Raw genomic sequence first — 16,724 nt, forward strand, 5'->3', positions numbered from 1 at the left:
ATACTTCACTGAGGATTGGGAAATTTGCAGGCTTTCAGACTAGATTTTCAGGTGAGCAGAACCCAACTTTAATATAAAATTTAAAATTAAGAAATAGGCTGGGAAAACGAACAAACAACAATCAAAAATGAATGAGCATAAAAGGCCACTACACTGGCAAGAACATTAAGATATAACCATCAGATGACACCCCTGCAAAAACCATTATAAGCAAATCCTTAAAGAAAATGCTAATTGGACTCAAGCCCAACAAGAATTCCTGGAAGCCTTAAAGAAAAAAGCATGCTAGAGAAAAAATTGGAAAAAAAAATGAGGGCAATACAAAAAATTCTCTTATGAAAAGAGTATTAACAGCTCAGTAAAAGAGATTCAAAAATTAGTGAAAGAAAATAGCACCTTAAGAAACAGAATTGGTCTAATGGAAAAAGAGGTAGAATAATTCATTGGACAAAAGAACTCCCAAACTAAAAGAGGTCAAATGGAAAAGGAGGTACAAAATATATTTTCAATTCCTTAAAAAATTAGAACTGGGCAACTGGAAGCCAATATTTCTATAAGAAATAAAGAAGCAAAAAATCAAGAACCAAAAGAATGAAAAATAGAAGAAAATGTGAAATATCTCATTAGAAAAACAACTGATGTGGAAAATAGATTAAAGAGAAATCATTTAAGAATAATTGGTCTATCTCAAAGTCATGATAAAAAAGTCAAGACATTATATTTTAAGAAGTTATCAAGGAAAACTGCCCTAATATCCTAGAAGCAGAGGATAAAGAAATAGAAAGAATCTACTCATCACCCCTGAAAAAGATTCTAAAACAATAATCCCCAGGAACATTATAGTCAAATTCCACAGCTCCAAGGTCAAGGAGAAAATTGTAAGCAGCTTAAAGAAACAATTCTAATATGATAATCTCATAAAAGAAAAGGAAATTATAGGTAAAAGAAAAAGATATGTACTAGGGGGAAGAAGAAGGGAAAGCTAGAATGAGGAAATTTTTTTCAGTTATATAAAAAAGATACCCAAGGAAGAATTTTATATAATAGAGGGGCAAATGGGGGAAAGAGATATTGACTTGTAATGCTTGAACCTTACTTACTCTCATCAGAATTGGTTCTAGGAGAGAAAGGATACACACACACATAAACACACACAGACACAGACATGTATTCAGTTAGGTATGGAAATCTATCTTATTCAGTAGAGAAACAGGAAGTGAAGAGAATAAGATAAGAGTCAAAGGTCAGAAGCAAAACAGAATTTTTAGAAGAGATAAGATCAAATGATGTTAGGGACTTTCCTTCTGAGAATTGCCATGTATGCCATGTCAGCTGGTAGGGTGGAACCAGGAGGTAAAAATGGGCTTGTCTTCTGATGCAGGAGATTTTGTCTTACAGGTGTTACCTGCCCTCTTGCTAGATCTTTTCTTAGGCTGCAGGTGTCTCCCTTTTGCAGATCCACCTACACAATATAAATGGCCAGCTCTGCCATAGGAAAAGAACGATGCGGAGAGAAGTAGAGACAAGCAGAGATGTAGAGAGATTCAGGGATGCAGAGAAAGAGAGAAAGAGAAAGAGAGAGAAAGAGAAAGAGAAAGAGAAAGAGAAAGAGAAAGAGAAAGAGAAAGAGAAAAGAGAGAGAGAGAGAGAGAGAGAGAGAGAGAGAGAGAGAGAAAGAGAAAAAGAGAGAGAGAGAAAGAGAGAGAGAGAGAGACACGGAGAGACATATACTTGCGCTTGTTTCTTGCTAACTCTTGTTGAGATTACCAATTAAAAAGGCTGTGTGGCACCTTAACATCGGCTTGTCTTCATGTGTTTCCAGGGAAGATTGGTATCAGCAGCCCCATAAGGGAACAGAAGAAAATAGAATGGAATGAAATACATAACTGTAAATATGAATGGGGGGTGAGCTCTCTTATAAATGGAAATAGATAGCAAAATAGATTAGAAACCAGAATCGAACAACATGCTATTTACAAAAGATACAGAGTTGAAATAAAAGGCTGAAGCAAAATCATTATGCTTCAACTGAAGTAAAAAAAAAAAAAAGGTAAGGATAGCAATCATGATGTCAGACAAAGCAAAAGCAAAACTAGATCTAATTAAATGAAATAAGTAGAGAAATTACACTTTGATAACAAGTACCACAGACAACAAAGCATTATTAAATAATTTTAAAGTAAAATTCTCTGATAAAGGCTTCAATTCTCAAATATATATGGAACTGAATCAAATTTATAAAAATAAGAGCTATTCCCTATATGATATATGATCCAAGGATTTGAATAGGCAGTTTTCAGAAGAAGAAAACCAAGCTATCTAGAGGCACATGAAAAAGAAGAAATGCAAATTAAAAACAGCTCTAAAGTGCCATCTTACAACGACTGAAAATGACAAATACTGAGGGGATCATGGGAAATAGATACATTAATAAACTGTTGGTAAAGTTGTAAACTGGTCCAACCATTCTACAGAACAATAGGGAACTCTACCCAAAGGACTTTACAACTGTGCATATCCTTTGACCCAGAAATATCACTACTATGTCTCTCAAAGTGATCAAAGAAAAAGGAAAAGGACTTTTGTAGAGGGCTGGAACTCTGAAAAGGTGTACTTAAAATTCAGTATAGTTGATGAGATAATAATTCTCTAGCTATTGAAGTATTCACTCTAGACAAGTATATATACTTAAGGTAATAAGGTGATGTGATAGCTCTCCTGACAAGTTGGCACATGCTCAAGTGTGGTTGGGCATGCTCTGTGTGAGGTAGTGACGTGATTGAATTGGAGTATTTAAAGAAGTGACAGAGGACTCTCACTCTCCCAGTCTGTACCAGCAGTCTCAGTCAGTCAGACAGTCTACAGTCTCTCATCTTTTCCAGTCAGCCAATCAGCAGTCTGCACTCTGCACATCTCAGTCTCTTTCAGTTAGTCAGCCAGTCTTCACTCTGCACATCTCTCTCTGACTTCAGTCTGACTCTGACCTCTTAAATACTCTATTACAATACATCAATTCATCATACTGAATATAAGCCAATCATTATATCACTAGGGAACCAATGATCTCATCGATTCCACTGAGTTAATATCTTGTAGCAAGATTACATCAATCATACTGAGTCTTCAGTATACATTTTCAGAGTTTCAGACCTTTACATCTCCCACTTTCTTTTATTTTAGAACACAGGTGATCACACCCTCCCTGACTTCTCAGGGAAGTGACAATCCCAAAAAGGAGGTGATCATACTCTCCCTGACTTCTCAGAAAGGGGGGTGAAAACACCAAAAAGGAGGTGATCACCCCCTCCCTGATGTCTCAGGAAGGGAAATGAAAACACCAAAAAGTAATAGGGAGTCAAACCAGATATTGTTAGTGGGTTTAAAAATATTTAAACTAGCTCTTTTCTTGTAGAGACAAAGTATTGGGAATTGGGTGAGTGCTCATAAATTGGGGAATGGTTGAACAAGCTATGATATATGATTGTATGATGGAGTACTGTTGAATTATAAGAAATGATGGAGGGGTTGGATTCATAAAAAACATGACAAGACCTACCTGAACTGATGCAAAATGAAGTGAGAAAAACTGGAAGTGAGAAGAACTAGTATTTTATACAATAATAGTTGTAATTATGATCAACTATTAAAAAAAAACCTTGTCTACTCTGTTCAATGCAATGATTTAAGTAATTCCAAAGATTCATGAAAAACATGTTATTTATCTTCAAACAGAAAACTGATAAACTCTAAGTGCAAAAGGAAGTACAATTCTCTTGTTTTTCTAATTTTTTTTTGCACTATGGCTGATATGGAAATGTTTTGCATGATTTTATATGTATAATTGATATCATTTTGTTTGCCTTCTCAGTAGGTGAGAGGAGGGTGGGAAAAAAGGAGAGAATTTAGAACTGAAAATTTTAAAAGAATGTTAAAAATAAAAAATAATTTTTAAAAGAAGTCATGAAAATCCTCAACTGCCAAATGAGGACATTAGATCATCTCTAAAAGCCCTTCCAATTCTAAATTGGGTAATCCCATTAAATTCTGAATTAGTATAATCCTAGCAAGAAGAAATTAAAGAAAAAAGATGTGAGATCAGAAGTAGAAATCACAGAACTTGCTAAATGACTGCATATGAGAAGAATGAAAAGTAGCAAAGGTTTAATTAACCTTTGACCCTCCCTCATAACCTTGTAATTTGGAAGGAAATGGAAGAAGTTATCCGTAGTAGAAAGGACTGGCAAGGATGTGATTCCTCAGAGGAACTGAGGTTTTAGCTAATGTGAAGAATTAAGTATTTGAGAAAGTAGGTTTGTTGTTATGGTAATGTTGTCAGAAGTCATTTCAGTCATGTCCAACTATTCTTGACTCCATTTGGAGTTTTTTTTCTTGGCAAAGCTATAAGAGGTGTTTGCCATTTCCTTCGCCAACTCATTTTATAGATGAGGAAACTGAGGTAAACATGGTTAAGTGACTTTCCCAGAGTCAGTAAATATCTGAGGCTGGATTTGAAATCATAAAGAAGAGTCTTCCTGATGCCAGGCTCCAACCACTGCTCCTCGCAGCTGCCCCCTGAGAATGTAGGTAGATTTGTTTAAATCATGACAAGGTTACCAAAAGGCACAAAGAAAGTGTCTAGGACAGAAAGGGTGATGATGTACATAATATGTGTGTGTGTGGGTATAGATATATGAATTATTTATAGATTGCTTATAAATAATACATATACACATATATTAAATGCACTGCTATATGTGCAGAGCACATCATTTGATTACAGTATGATTAATTACAAGTATTACTTTCTATAACAGAGCATGTATTTGTGTACAGGCATACATTATTTGTGTATTTATTTATAATAAAATTTATTTATAGGAAAATAATTTTGTATCCCAGATACTTTTTAACCAACATTTTTGTACTATGAAAATCAAGATTCAAGAAACATACTGCCCCAAATAGAAGAAAATCACAATCTAAACCAATGTGAATGATTCACACCACATTTTCTCCTCTATTAGAACAGACAAGATTTGGTTACATCCTCATTTTATAAAAGAAAAACAAACAGTGAAGATGTGTGACCTGGAATAAACCACTTAATCTCTGATGAGTCAGGGGCAAATCTGGGAAATGAAGACAGATTTCCTGATTCCCAGATCACGACTCTAACCACAAGACTACAAACTGTTAATTCCCTCCAACAAACTGCAGAATTAAAGACTCTCACATGAAGCTTTCCAAACAACAGAAAATAATGAAAAACTGAGTCAGTACATTATGTCAACTTAAAGTTATATTACTAGGAGGCATAAACAGCTAAAAACTTGGGGGAGGGAAGGAATCAAAAACTTAAAAAGTTACCAGATTAGTACCTGGCAGTTGTTTTTTGCTTCAAAATCACCACTTCCAGATTTTCTTTCCTGATTTAATTTTTGATAACTCTCTCGTAGTAGGTAACAAACCAACCACTTGTATGCTGCCAGAGAAACTTAAAAACAAACAAACAAAAAGACAAGTTGTCAAATGACTGTAGCTTAGGAGCTTCATGCCATTAGCAAGCACTTACATTTTGGAGTTCTTAACTAAAAAAAGGCAACTAATAAGAGCTCACGTGACATGACACTTGATGGATATTCAGTATTGTGTAGATGTTATCTTATTTGATTCTCCCAACAATTTCGTGAGAGTTGACTGCGCAATCATAAGTGTCCTCTGATTTTGCAGATAAGAAAGACTGATCATGGAGCACTGAAATGTCTTGCTGAAATCTGGGAAGCTAGCAGGAGGACGAGGAGGCAGGATCCCAACCTGGGTTTTTTGACACTCCAACTAGTGTTCTGTGTAACATATCATACATTTATGTATGATGCAGGATGGACTGAATGCTAATTTTTTTTTTTTTTTTTTTACCAAAATGAGTATCAATCAATAAGTAAGTACCCACTATATGCCAGGTACTGTGCCAGGTTCTAGGTATATCTAGGTATAGCTACACATATACATATATATACACACACATATATAAATACATACATACACACACACACACATATATATACACACAAGGTATAAAAGGAATACAAGAATAAAAAGAAACAGAATCTGCCCTCAAAGAGATTATATTCTAATTGAAAAAACAACTTGCACATATATGAACATATATAAAACACATACAAGATAACCTTTGTAAGGAAATGGAAGGAGAGGTACAGCAGCCAGGGGGACCGGAAAAGACAGATGATGGAACTTCAGCCGAGTCTTAGGATAGCAGGGTCTCCAAGAAGCAGAAGTGAGGCATTACCTCATTTTCATTACAAGAATGAGGGTACACCCAACAGAAATGTACTGAGACAAGCAATGGAGTTTTACATGTTTAGTTTAATCTGACTATAGAGTGCATGCAGGGAATTAGTATGTAATAAGGCTAGACAGGCAGGAAGGGGTCAGAATGTAAAGAGCTGTAAATGTCAGAGGGGTTTTACATTTGATGCTATTAATTAATGAGCAAGGAACAGCCTGGCTATGCCTGCACTTTAGGAAAATTGTTCTGACAACTGTGTGAAAGATAGATTGGAATGAGAAGACTTGAACCTGGGGCATCAGTCTATCTGAATGAGAGGTGACAAGATTTTGAGATGTGAGTGGAGAAACTGGGTATACATAAGTTATGGAGCTAACAACTGATTGGCTATTGAGAAATTGAGAACAATATCAAGGTTACACAGCTAGGTTACTAGACTGATAATGAGTGGGAGAGGGAAGGTGAGAAAACAAGTTCTGCTTTGGACATATTGAATTTCAGCCAATAGGTCATATAGTTCTAAACATCCAATAGGCATCTGGTTCCTAGAGCTGGGGAAACAGACTAAGGCTGGACATACAGACCTAGGAATCATTTACAAAAAAAGATGATTATTAATCCTATGAGATGTGATGCAGTCACTGATAATAAAAAAAATAAAAGATGAGAAAATCTGGGATAAAGCTTCTGGGCACCAACATAGTGAGAGGAAGTGATATAGATATGACATAGACAAGGAAGAACAGGATAAAGCAACAAAGAGCAAAGTCACAAGCCACAAACACAGAGTTTCTAAGGGGAGCTGGCCCAGCATATCAAAAGCTGCCAAGAAGTCAAAATTTTGTTGTTTGTTTGTCCTTCTCGAAGAGGACCATGATCCCAGGGAGGGGATGCCATGACATGCAAGTGAATTTAACCGAATTGAAGGAGGGCGGCAAGGTCACCTGCCTCACTTTCCCCTCCAGAGCCATCAGGGTCCAATGATAAGATATAGATCCGCACAACTGGAGAAGGGCCTGGATGCCATGGGCATTGAGAAAAAGCTACATTGTTTTCTTAAGGGCATATTTCCTTTCAAAAAACTGCTATAGAATATCTTTTATTCTCAGTCATAGAAATATGGATTCTAAATCCTTGTAAAATTAATTTTGAACAAACTCAGTTTTACCAAGTTACTATTATTAGAACATTAAAAAAAACTGTTATATTTCTGTCTGAGGTAGTTGTAATTTGGGAAACATTCATATCTGCTGACATTTCCACAAAATTATTTTTATATTATTTAATGTTTCATTGTCTTAAATTCTTCCTCTGATGGTCAGTTCCCATAAAAATGAATAAAAGATTGCCATTAAGAGCATGGTAATATTTTCCATGCAGTCAAGTATCTCAAGGAATCTGCCAACAGCACAAAACTGTTTGTTTGCTAATTCCACTTTTCAACAACTCAGAGGTAATAGCTGCATGGTGATCCCCAACTAGGAGACCATTGCACATGTGCCATTTATCAACTGCTGCCCCAGAATTCTTAAAATGGAAATCACAGAATGGTAGAATGGTAGAGCTAGGAAAAAAGTATCTTGTCCAATGCCTTCATCACTTATTTGTCATTCAAATACTGGTGGTGGGGTGTGTGTGTGTGTGTGTGTGTGTGTGTGTGTGTGTGTGTGTGTGTGTGTGTGTGTGTGTGTGTTTCTTTCCCTTTCTGAGCATCAGGTAGAGATGGTCACTCATTGGAAAATAGTGTTGAAGGGATTTTTTGTTCATATGCAATTACAGTATATGACCCATAAAACTCTTTCAATTCTTTTAGTTCCTACACCACTCTATTTGCCTATTCCTGCACATAAAACGGTAAGATAGTTATTTCTGTGCATGTTCTTTTACTAGACTGTCAGCCCCTCGAGGGCAGGAGTTACAGATTCTCAAACTTTCATGACTGTCCCTCCCCCCCAAGATTGTTTTGTTTTTTTTTTAAACACAGTAGCTGCTTTTAAAAATGATTCCCCAAGATTTTGTTTTCAGTCTTCTTGTCCAAGTGGGTGATTTCATTCATTCCTAAGACTGCAAGTGTCACCTCTATGGAGATGACTCCTAAATCTGTATATTCAGTCCCAATCTCTCCTGAGCTTGAGTAATATAGTTCCAAGAATGTACCATAATCTGCACCTAGATACCTTACCAGAACTCTTGATGAGCAGTTGATGGCCGCTCTTGTCTTTGGTTCCTCCCCTCTCTAAATTATCCTTCTGTGGCTGACAAATAATTGTCCTTCTAGATGAATTAGACCTAATTAAAAATCTACAGTGGTATCCATTGTCTACAGGATAAATACAAAGTCTTTACTCTTGCATTTAATACCCTCCACTATCTGATACTATACCTCATTTCTAGCCTTATTTTCTTTTTTTTCCCCCTGAGGCTGGGGTTAAGTGACTCGCCCAGGGTCACACAGCTAAGAAATGTTAAGTGTCTGAGACCAGATTTGAACTCAGGTCCTCCTGAATTCAGGGCTGGTGCTCTATTCACTTAGCCACCTAGCTGCCCCTCTAGCCTTATTTTCACATTCAACTACTAGCTATTCCCTGACATTAACCAGTCTTTCCCTGCTTCTGTGAATCCATGCAGTTTTTTCTGCATGCCTAGAATTTTCCCTGATTGAAGATGTCCAGTGATTGAAATCTTTGTGGTGCCTTTACTGAACCTCCAAACCTCAAACTAAAAATCCTGCCTCCCTCCTCCATTTTCCTACAATCTTTTGAGTTTGCATTTGTTCTTATTAAATTCTTTCTTGTCTAGTTGTCTGGGTCCATGTTTTGTCTCACTTATTTAAACTCTTTGCATCCCCAATAATCTCTATTGGATCTTGGACAAAGTAGGCCCTGAACTAATAATTTTTAGGTGGAGTTGAATTGAAATTCATGCTAGTTTTTGAGAGGTGCTATTCTATTTGGTGTTTTTATACTGAAAATTAACTTAAAACAAACTCCAATAAAGACCCCAAAAGAGACATATTCAATTATGAGTTATTCCACTTTCTTACACTGATAATACTCTTGGTGACAAAGGTCTAACTTTATCTTGACTCCCGTTATTACATTTTTATAGATTATAGATTATATAGAGAGTAGCATGTAGAAGTGTGAATGGCTAAGAATAGTTTGGGGAAAAACAAACCCATGGTCTACAGAAGAGACACAGTGAGAAATGATAAGGAAGGTCCCCAGGCTAATACAGCAGAAACCGACCTTTCAAATTATAGGACTTGGGATCATAGCTTCTGAGCAGTCACCCCTCCAGGACAGTTCCTACATACAGAGAACAAGGGGTTTGGATGGGACAATCTGTAGTCCCATCCAACTCCAACCATCGGCATTTGGGCTTTCCATGGTCTGTGGCCTTTTCCTGAGTATCATTTGTTCCACTTTGGGTGGGACAGGGAAATGTTGACGTGCAGAATGCTGAGAGGATCCAACATGGTGCCTCATCCAATCAGGCGAGTTGGATTGAAAAACATTTGGAATCCAACACAGTTAGCAGTAAGAACACACATGACTCTCCAGGCAAGTGAGGAGTTAATATTCTTTTTGCTCAAGGACTGTTAAGAGCCAACTGCTTCTCTGGCTTTCTTGCCCACATACAGTTGATAAGTATCAGCTGATGCTGACAGCAATTGTACATCAAACACATGAAATAAACCAAATGAACCAAAAAATAATGGATGAAATGAAAAAAAAAATCAATCATCCAGAATAACATATCCATTACAAGAGTTCTGGAAGACTTGTTCCAAAATGCAATAAACACATTTTAAGCTAATTAATTTGTAAAACTTTTTTGACTTTATCACTATTTTCCTCACACAAGGTTGTAAATATATTCATTAATAAACTAGCTTATATTCAGGATGAGTACAAAACTAAAAATCATGTTAGGAATAGTTAAAGAAATCTGGAATATTTTGTCTGGACAAGAAAAGATTTTTGGAGGGTGGGGAAGGGGTGAAGATTACAATTTTCAGTTATTTCCAGTGCTGGTTTGTGAAGGACTGAGCAGATTTATTTTTCTTGACTCTTGAAAGCAGAATTAGGACCAAAGGTTAAAAGTTACAGGGAGGCAGAATTTGGAACATTAGAAGAAAGAATTTCCAAACATTTTGAATCATCTCAAAATGGAAATCAGCTCCCTCAAGAACCAGTGAACTCCATTAGTGGAGGCCTTTAATGAGAACCAGGATGGCATCTGTCAGAGATGATAGAAAGAATTCATACGCTCTATGGGAAGTGGTACAGCCTTTTTAGTGTCTTTACAATTTAGGAATAGTGTGATTTTATGGTAGCCTTAGCATATTAATTATCACCTAGGGCTTTAGAGACTTTTTCTAGGTCTTTTAATATTTGAATGTGCCAGTGGCTAATTCAACTTCACCCATTTCCTCAATGTAATTAAATATATATTAAGCACCTGCACTGTGCTAAGTGCTGGGGATATAAAAAGAAGTCATACATGTCTTTGGTCATATTTTTTTTTACTTCTGGCAAGTTGCCATTAATAATATATTTTAGTCTACTTATGGTACACCTAAAATTAATTTCTCTACTGTACTTTGTGACATCTCTAATTCTGAGTCTTATGAGATGTTGGTAGTCCATGATTCTCAGGGATATACCATCACTGAGAGAATACTGACAGTTTATGAGAATGAACCTTGGCAGCTCTGAGCAGCCTGGAAGCCAAATATAAAAGGGGAATACATGAATCACTTTTAGAAAGTAAATAAAATTCTTTTACATACAATTTATGGAGTAAATTATGTTTTCAATGCAATAAATACTAAACTAATGCATAAAACAGACAGGTTAAATATGCCTTCCCAAAAACAAAGATTTATCCTTGATAAAATGGGTTCAACAAGTTTGGTCAATTTTTTAATCTAACTGATTGAATTAATTGTGCATGGTTTGGGGTCACTCAGTTCCTGTAGAGCATCGTGGTTCTACATGAATTATAATCTTTAATATAAATCCAGACAAGACAAAACTTATTTAGTCAGTGCAGAAATTCAGGATTATATGATCAAAATTCTTTAGAGGCCAAGGTTTTGGCTCAATATGTTAACTTCCTTTCCAACACAATCTAGAGAGATGATGCCTTTTTTTTCAATAGCAAACAATTTTTACAAAATGAGTTTTCCTTGAAATGTTTCCCTGAGATGTCAAGCTGACTACTATAAGACAATGAATGTTAACCAATGAACTGATAACAATGGGTGGCTTTACTGCTTCAGCAATTTAGTCCTAGGTCCTCCATAGTTTATTTTTATTTCACATTTTTCACCTTTCATAAGAGGCAAAAGTTGTTGTGAGTTTGTGAATTTATACATCTTTGAAACATGTAGTAACTATGAGACAACTAAGGAGAGCAAAGTTGGGAGTACATGCAATATTTTCTCAATAATACCCAGAAGGATACATTGACATATCTCAAAAGAGGTTTCATACCATCTCGACTATGTCATTAGCTTCAGCTGAGCTCCCTGCTTCTCCAATCTATTTTGTACCTGAGGGATCAAATCAATTCCCTTCAAAGCTTTTAATGGCACAACACAGATAATAGGATACAGCCTGAATTTTTTAGGATAAAACCCCAAATCCTTAGTGATCCCTCAGTTAATTCATTTAGAGATACACAGAAGACAAGAACAATCTTGAATAGCAGTTGTTGGTAAAATAAACTTGGGATGCTTGGACACTCAGAGAGATCTTGTGAGCTTGCCAGCAGTCATTCCACCAAGAAAGGCTGATTAATGATTGTTAGCAAAGGGAAAGCCTATGTCTAAATAAAGTCTACTTTATAATGTCATACTCTTAAAAACCTGAACTTGTTGGGTAGTTCACCACTGGCTTAGTTGGGAACCCCATGCATATCAAAAAAGAAATAATACAAGTGAATAATAATAAGTCCTAGTTCTATAGAAATTTAAAGTTTTTAAAGTACTTTTTTTCTAACAGTTCTAAGGGGCAAGTAGTATATCTCTTTTACAGAGTAGGAACCTGAGCCTTAGAGAGAATAAGGGATACCTAGGATCAATTTGCTTGTAAGAAGACTCTGTGACAGTTCAAATCCAGCACTTTTTTTTCCATAAAACATGAAATTTTCATGAAACAAAACCCTACATTCTGAATCATGCCCTAAATTAAATAATCTACAATTATTTTCTTGATATTTAAATATGCAGTGAATTTTGTGATTATAGCAATATAAGATGAATTATAAGATATGATTAATGCAAGATATAAGAGAACAGTAATAAACTTTCTTAAAAATAAAAGAAAATAGTTACCTGAAGAATCCATGCAATCTTCAACTCTGGATATCATAAATTTCTGGCCAAGAATATCATTAAAATCTTCAAGAAAATTTACCGATTCCAGGGGACTTTTAATAGGAGTTTTATCTGATAAAATTAAACATTTATTGAAAGAATGAAACACAAATTAAGAATATATAATCTTGACTGAATGAATGCCTTGCCCTGGTAAGATGTATTCTTTCACAATTATCACTTTAGAAGTCATACAAAATTATACATAATCATAGAATTTTAGAATCAGAAGGATTTTCAGGGGTCATTTAATCCAATCCTTTACTTTCTGTGTGGGGAAACTGGGGCGTTAAAAAGGCAACCTGACTGAGCTACTTAGCAGCAATAGTAGAGTAGAATGTAGTTCTCTTAGCTCCCAATGTAGCACTCTTTCCAGATCAGCATTCAGCAACAACTGATTTCCAGGCCCCAAGACTTAGATTCATTCAAGGGAAGGAAGAGTTGCCTCAAAAGATATCATCAGTGACTTTGTTACAGTCATGACCACCTTCTTTACCTATTGATGTATTCAGTGCCTAAGACTCAAGCAATTCACAGATCACACAACACACTAACGCAAATGCAGAAAAACTGCCCATGTTCCAGGTTCCAGGGCTGTACTGCTGGGGCACTTGGAGGTTTCACCTGGATTCCTTGCTCAAAGTCATCAACATACTTCCCTCCAAGTACCCAAAATTAGTGCCACTTAGGGGACTTTTTCTGCTTTCAGAAGCTGCTTTCAGACCTCCTCATCCTAAGACTCTAAAAATCAAATGCTGCCCAATAAGCCCCCATGAACACAAGCTCTTATTTTCTTCCTAAATCACATTTTAAACAGCATCACACTACATATATTGATTTATACCTTTTAAAGCAGTGATTCTCAAACCTTTTGGCCTCAGAATGCCTTTACACTCTTGAAAATCATTGATAATCCCAAAACACTTTGTGTTTATGTGGGTTTAGAGTTCTACAGTCAGCTCATACTAGCTCACAAGAGCTGAATGATAAATGTTCAATGAAAACATTTATGCCTTGCATATTGGCAAAGAGTATCAATCTAGCTTGTGTTTACTGTTTTGCTGATTATCTAAACTTTAAAAAGTGATGGAGAAAATGTTAATAATCTGCAGATTAAATTTTTATTAAAGACTTACCCAGCACATCACTGGTTATAGCTGTCAATACTTACCATTTTAGAAATTAAAATCAATAAAATGTAAAAAATTATTTATATTTTGTTTAAATTAACTTTGTTTAAAGTAACAATAAGTCCACTACACATTAACAAAACATAATCTTATGAAAAATAAAGTATGCTTTACAAAACCAAAAACTGCTAATTGTTTTGTTTCTGCATTCAATCCACTGTAATATGTGGTTTGGTTGAAGTATGCGAAGAAAATCTAGCCTCATACAGATGTGTACCTAGGAAAGGGAATAGCATTTTAATGGGCAAATGACATCTTAGTATATTTTTTTTGAATCAGGGTTAAGTAACTTGCCTGTGGCACACATATCTAGTAAGTGTCTGAGGTCAGATTTGAATGTAGGTTCTCATGATTCTATTCACTGGGCTACTTAGTATCACTATAAACATAGGTTTGATCTCAGGGAATTTCAGGGATCTACTGACCACATTTTGAGAACCACTGTTTTAAATATAAAATATTCTCTTCTCTCAAATACAGGGCACATTTTAAAATAAGCACATAAAAGGAAAACACTCTTGTATACTCTATAAGATTAATCACTTTGCTTTAAATAAGTGCTTGCCCATTAAAAACACTAACCTTGATGTCTTTTTCTGATGTATCTCAGTAAATAGTTGCTGGTCTGTTGAAGCAGGACATTATTATCTCCTTCATAGGTACAGTTTGGATCATTGTCATTTCTAATATCACCCAAACGATTCACTGCAATAAAACCACAGTTTTGAAGGCTTATGGTATGTATCAGATATGTAGTACAATAAAGATGATTATAACTGATAATTTAAGGATCCAAAATTCTAAGTTCAACATAACTAGGAAAAATAAAAAAATCTTAAAGATGGAAGAAATTATATGAAATTATTCATCTTAGCCTCTTGACTAATAGAAATACTATATTTTCATCAAGAAATAACATTGCTATGATGAGCAGGATGCTCTCAGGAAGAAAAAAAACTGGAAAGTTTTCCATGAACTTAATCAAAGTGAATTGTACTATATGCAAAGTAATAGCTATGCTCTGGGAGGACCAGCTATAAATGACTTTGCTATTCTCAGCAATACAATGATCCATTACTACTCTGAAGAACTTGGGATGAAATTGAAGCTCTCTGTCTATCTGTCTGTTTGTTTAGCTATCCAGAAAATAATTCACTATGACCAAGTTAAATTCATTTGTGGATTCAAGGTTTTTTAAAATTATAAAAGCGATTAGCCAACAAAGATTTACAAAAGTCACATGCTGACTTCAATGGAAGTAGAAAAAAGCCTTTGAGATAATATAGTACTTATCAATAAGAAGATCATAATCAATCATGGAAAGTCATGTTGAACTCTTTGTGACCCTATGAACCACAGTCATCAGGTCCTTCTGCCTTCCAAGTCTGCTGCTTTTCCTATCCTTGGCAGTACCCTTCTCCTTCTGCTTTCACTCTTTCAAAACTTCAAGGCCTTCTGTCTTCTTGTTACGTGGCCAAAGTATTGCAGCTTTAGCTTCAGTATTTCTCTTTCCACTGAATAATCTGAATTAATTTTTTAAACTATTGATTGATTTGATCTCCTTGCTGACCAAGGAACTCTGAGTCAAAAGTCTTCTCTAGTATAGTTCAAATTTCAATTCTACAGCACTCAACTCTCATTACAATCCAATTTCACAGCCATACATTACTACTAAAAAAAAAATCCCTAAAGCTTTGAGTATATGGACCTGGATCAGAAAGATTATGTCTTTTTAAAAATGCTGTCCAGATTTGCCACAGTTTCTCTTCCAAAAGAAGCAGGAGAGTCTACTGATTTCAGGCTACAGCCATCTTCTGCAAGCCCAAGACTACAAAATCTGACACTGCTTCCATTTTTTCTCTCTCTGCTTGTCAGGAGGTAATGGGACCAAATGACATGATCTCAGGGGTTTTTTTTAAGTGTTAAGCTTTAAGCCAACTTTTACACCTCTCTTTCACCCTCATCAACAGGCTTCTTAATTAATCTTTATTTCCTACCATCAGAGTAGTATCATCTGCATATCTGAGATTGGTGATATTTCTCCCAACAACCTTAAAGTGAGATTTTTGATTCATTCACCCTAGCATTTTTCATGATGTACTCTGCAAATAAGTTCAATAAATAAGGTAATAATATACAGCTTTGTTGTATTCCTTTTTCATTCTTAAACCAATCAGCTATTAGGTGCTCAGTTCTAGCAGTTGCTTTTTGACCCCATTACCTACATACAGGCTCCTCCTCAGGATACAAATAAGATTATCTGATACTCCCAACTCTTCAAGCACTTGTCACATTTGATCCACATAATCAAAGGCTTTAGTGTAGTCAATGAAGCAGAAATAGATTTTTTCTAGAACTCCCTTGCTTTCTCCATAATTTGGCAAATGTTGGCATAATCATTACAAGAAGATAAATTCCTTTGCCTTTCAGAATATCAGATTCCAGGCCCTTTGATCCTTTAATGTGGAAGCTGTTAGGTCCTACCTGACCCTAATTGTGGCTCCTTGGTATTTGAATTGTGTTTTCTTTTTTTTTTTTTCTGGCTACTTGTAGTAATTTTTCCTTGGTCTGATAGTTCTGGAATTTAGCCATAATATTTCTTGGAGTTTTAATTTTGGGATTGCTTTATGTAGCTGATCAATGAATTCTTTCAATGTCTATTTTACCTTCTGTTTCTATGATATCCTGGCAGTTCTCTTTAATAATTTCCTGAAAATAGTATCTAGGCTTTTTTTTTCCATCACGTATTTCAGGGAGTCCAATAATCCTTAGATTGTCTCTCCTAGATCTATTTTCCAGGTCGGTTGTTTTCCCCATTAGGTATTTTCTATTTTTTCTATTT

At 35.5% G+C, this 16,724-nt stretch overlaps 1 protein-coding gene across 1 annotated transcript in view; it reads right to left on the bottom strand.

Annotated features, from left to right (window-relative positions):
- The window catches only part of LOC141546641 (peroxisomal acyl-coenzyme A oxidase 3-like), a 95,684-nt gene that overhangs the window by 11,506 nt on the left and 67,454 nt on the right, over positions 1–16,724 (bottom strand). Inside the window, exons 12-14 of the mRNA XM_074274610.1 lie at positions 14,465–14,587; positions 12,651–12,764; positions 5,379–5,494 (exon numbers count right to left, since the gene is read on the bottom strand). Coding sequence (XP_074130711.1) covers positions 5,379–5,494; positions 12,651–12,764; positions 14,465–14,587 — 353 coding nt within the window. The remainder of the gene's footprint in view (positions 1–5,378; positions 5,495–12,650; positions 12,765–14,464; positions 14,588–16,724) is intronic.

This window comes from Sminthopsis crassicaudata, chromosome 6 (assembly GCF_048593235.1).
Source record: "Sminthopsis crassicaudata isolate SCR6 chromosome 6, ASM4859323v1, whole genome shotgun sequence".
NCBI classification, from domain to species: domain Eukaryota; kingdom Metazoa; phylum Chordata; class Mammalia; order Dasyuromorphia; family Dasyuridae; genus Sminthopsis; species Sminthopsis crassicaudata.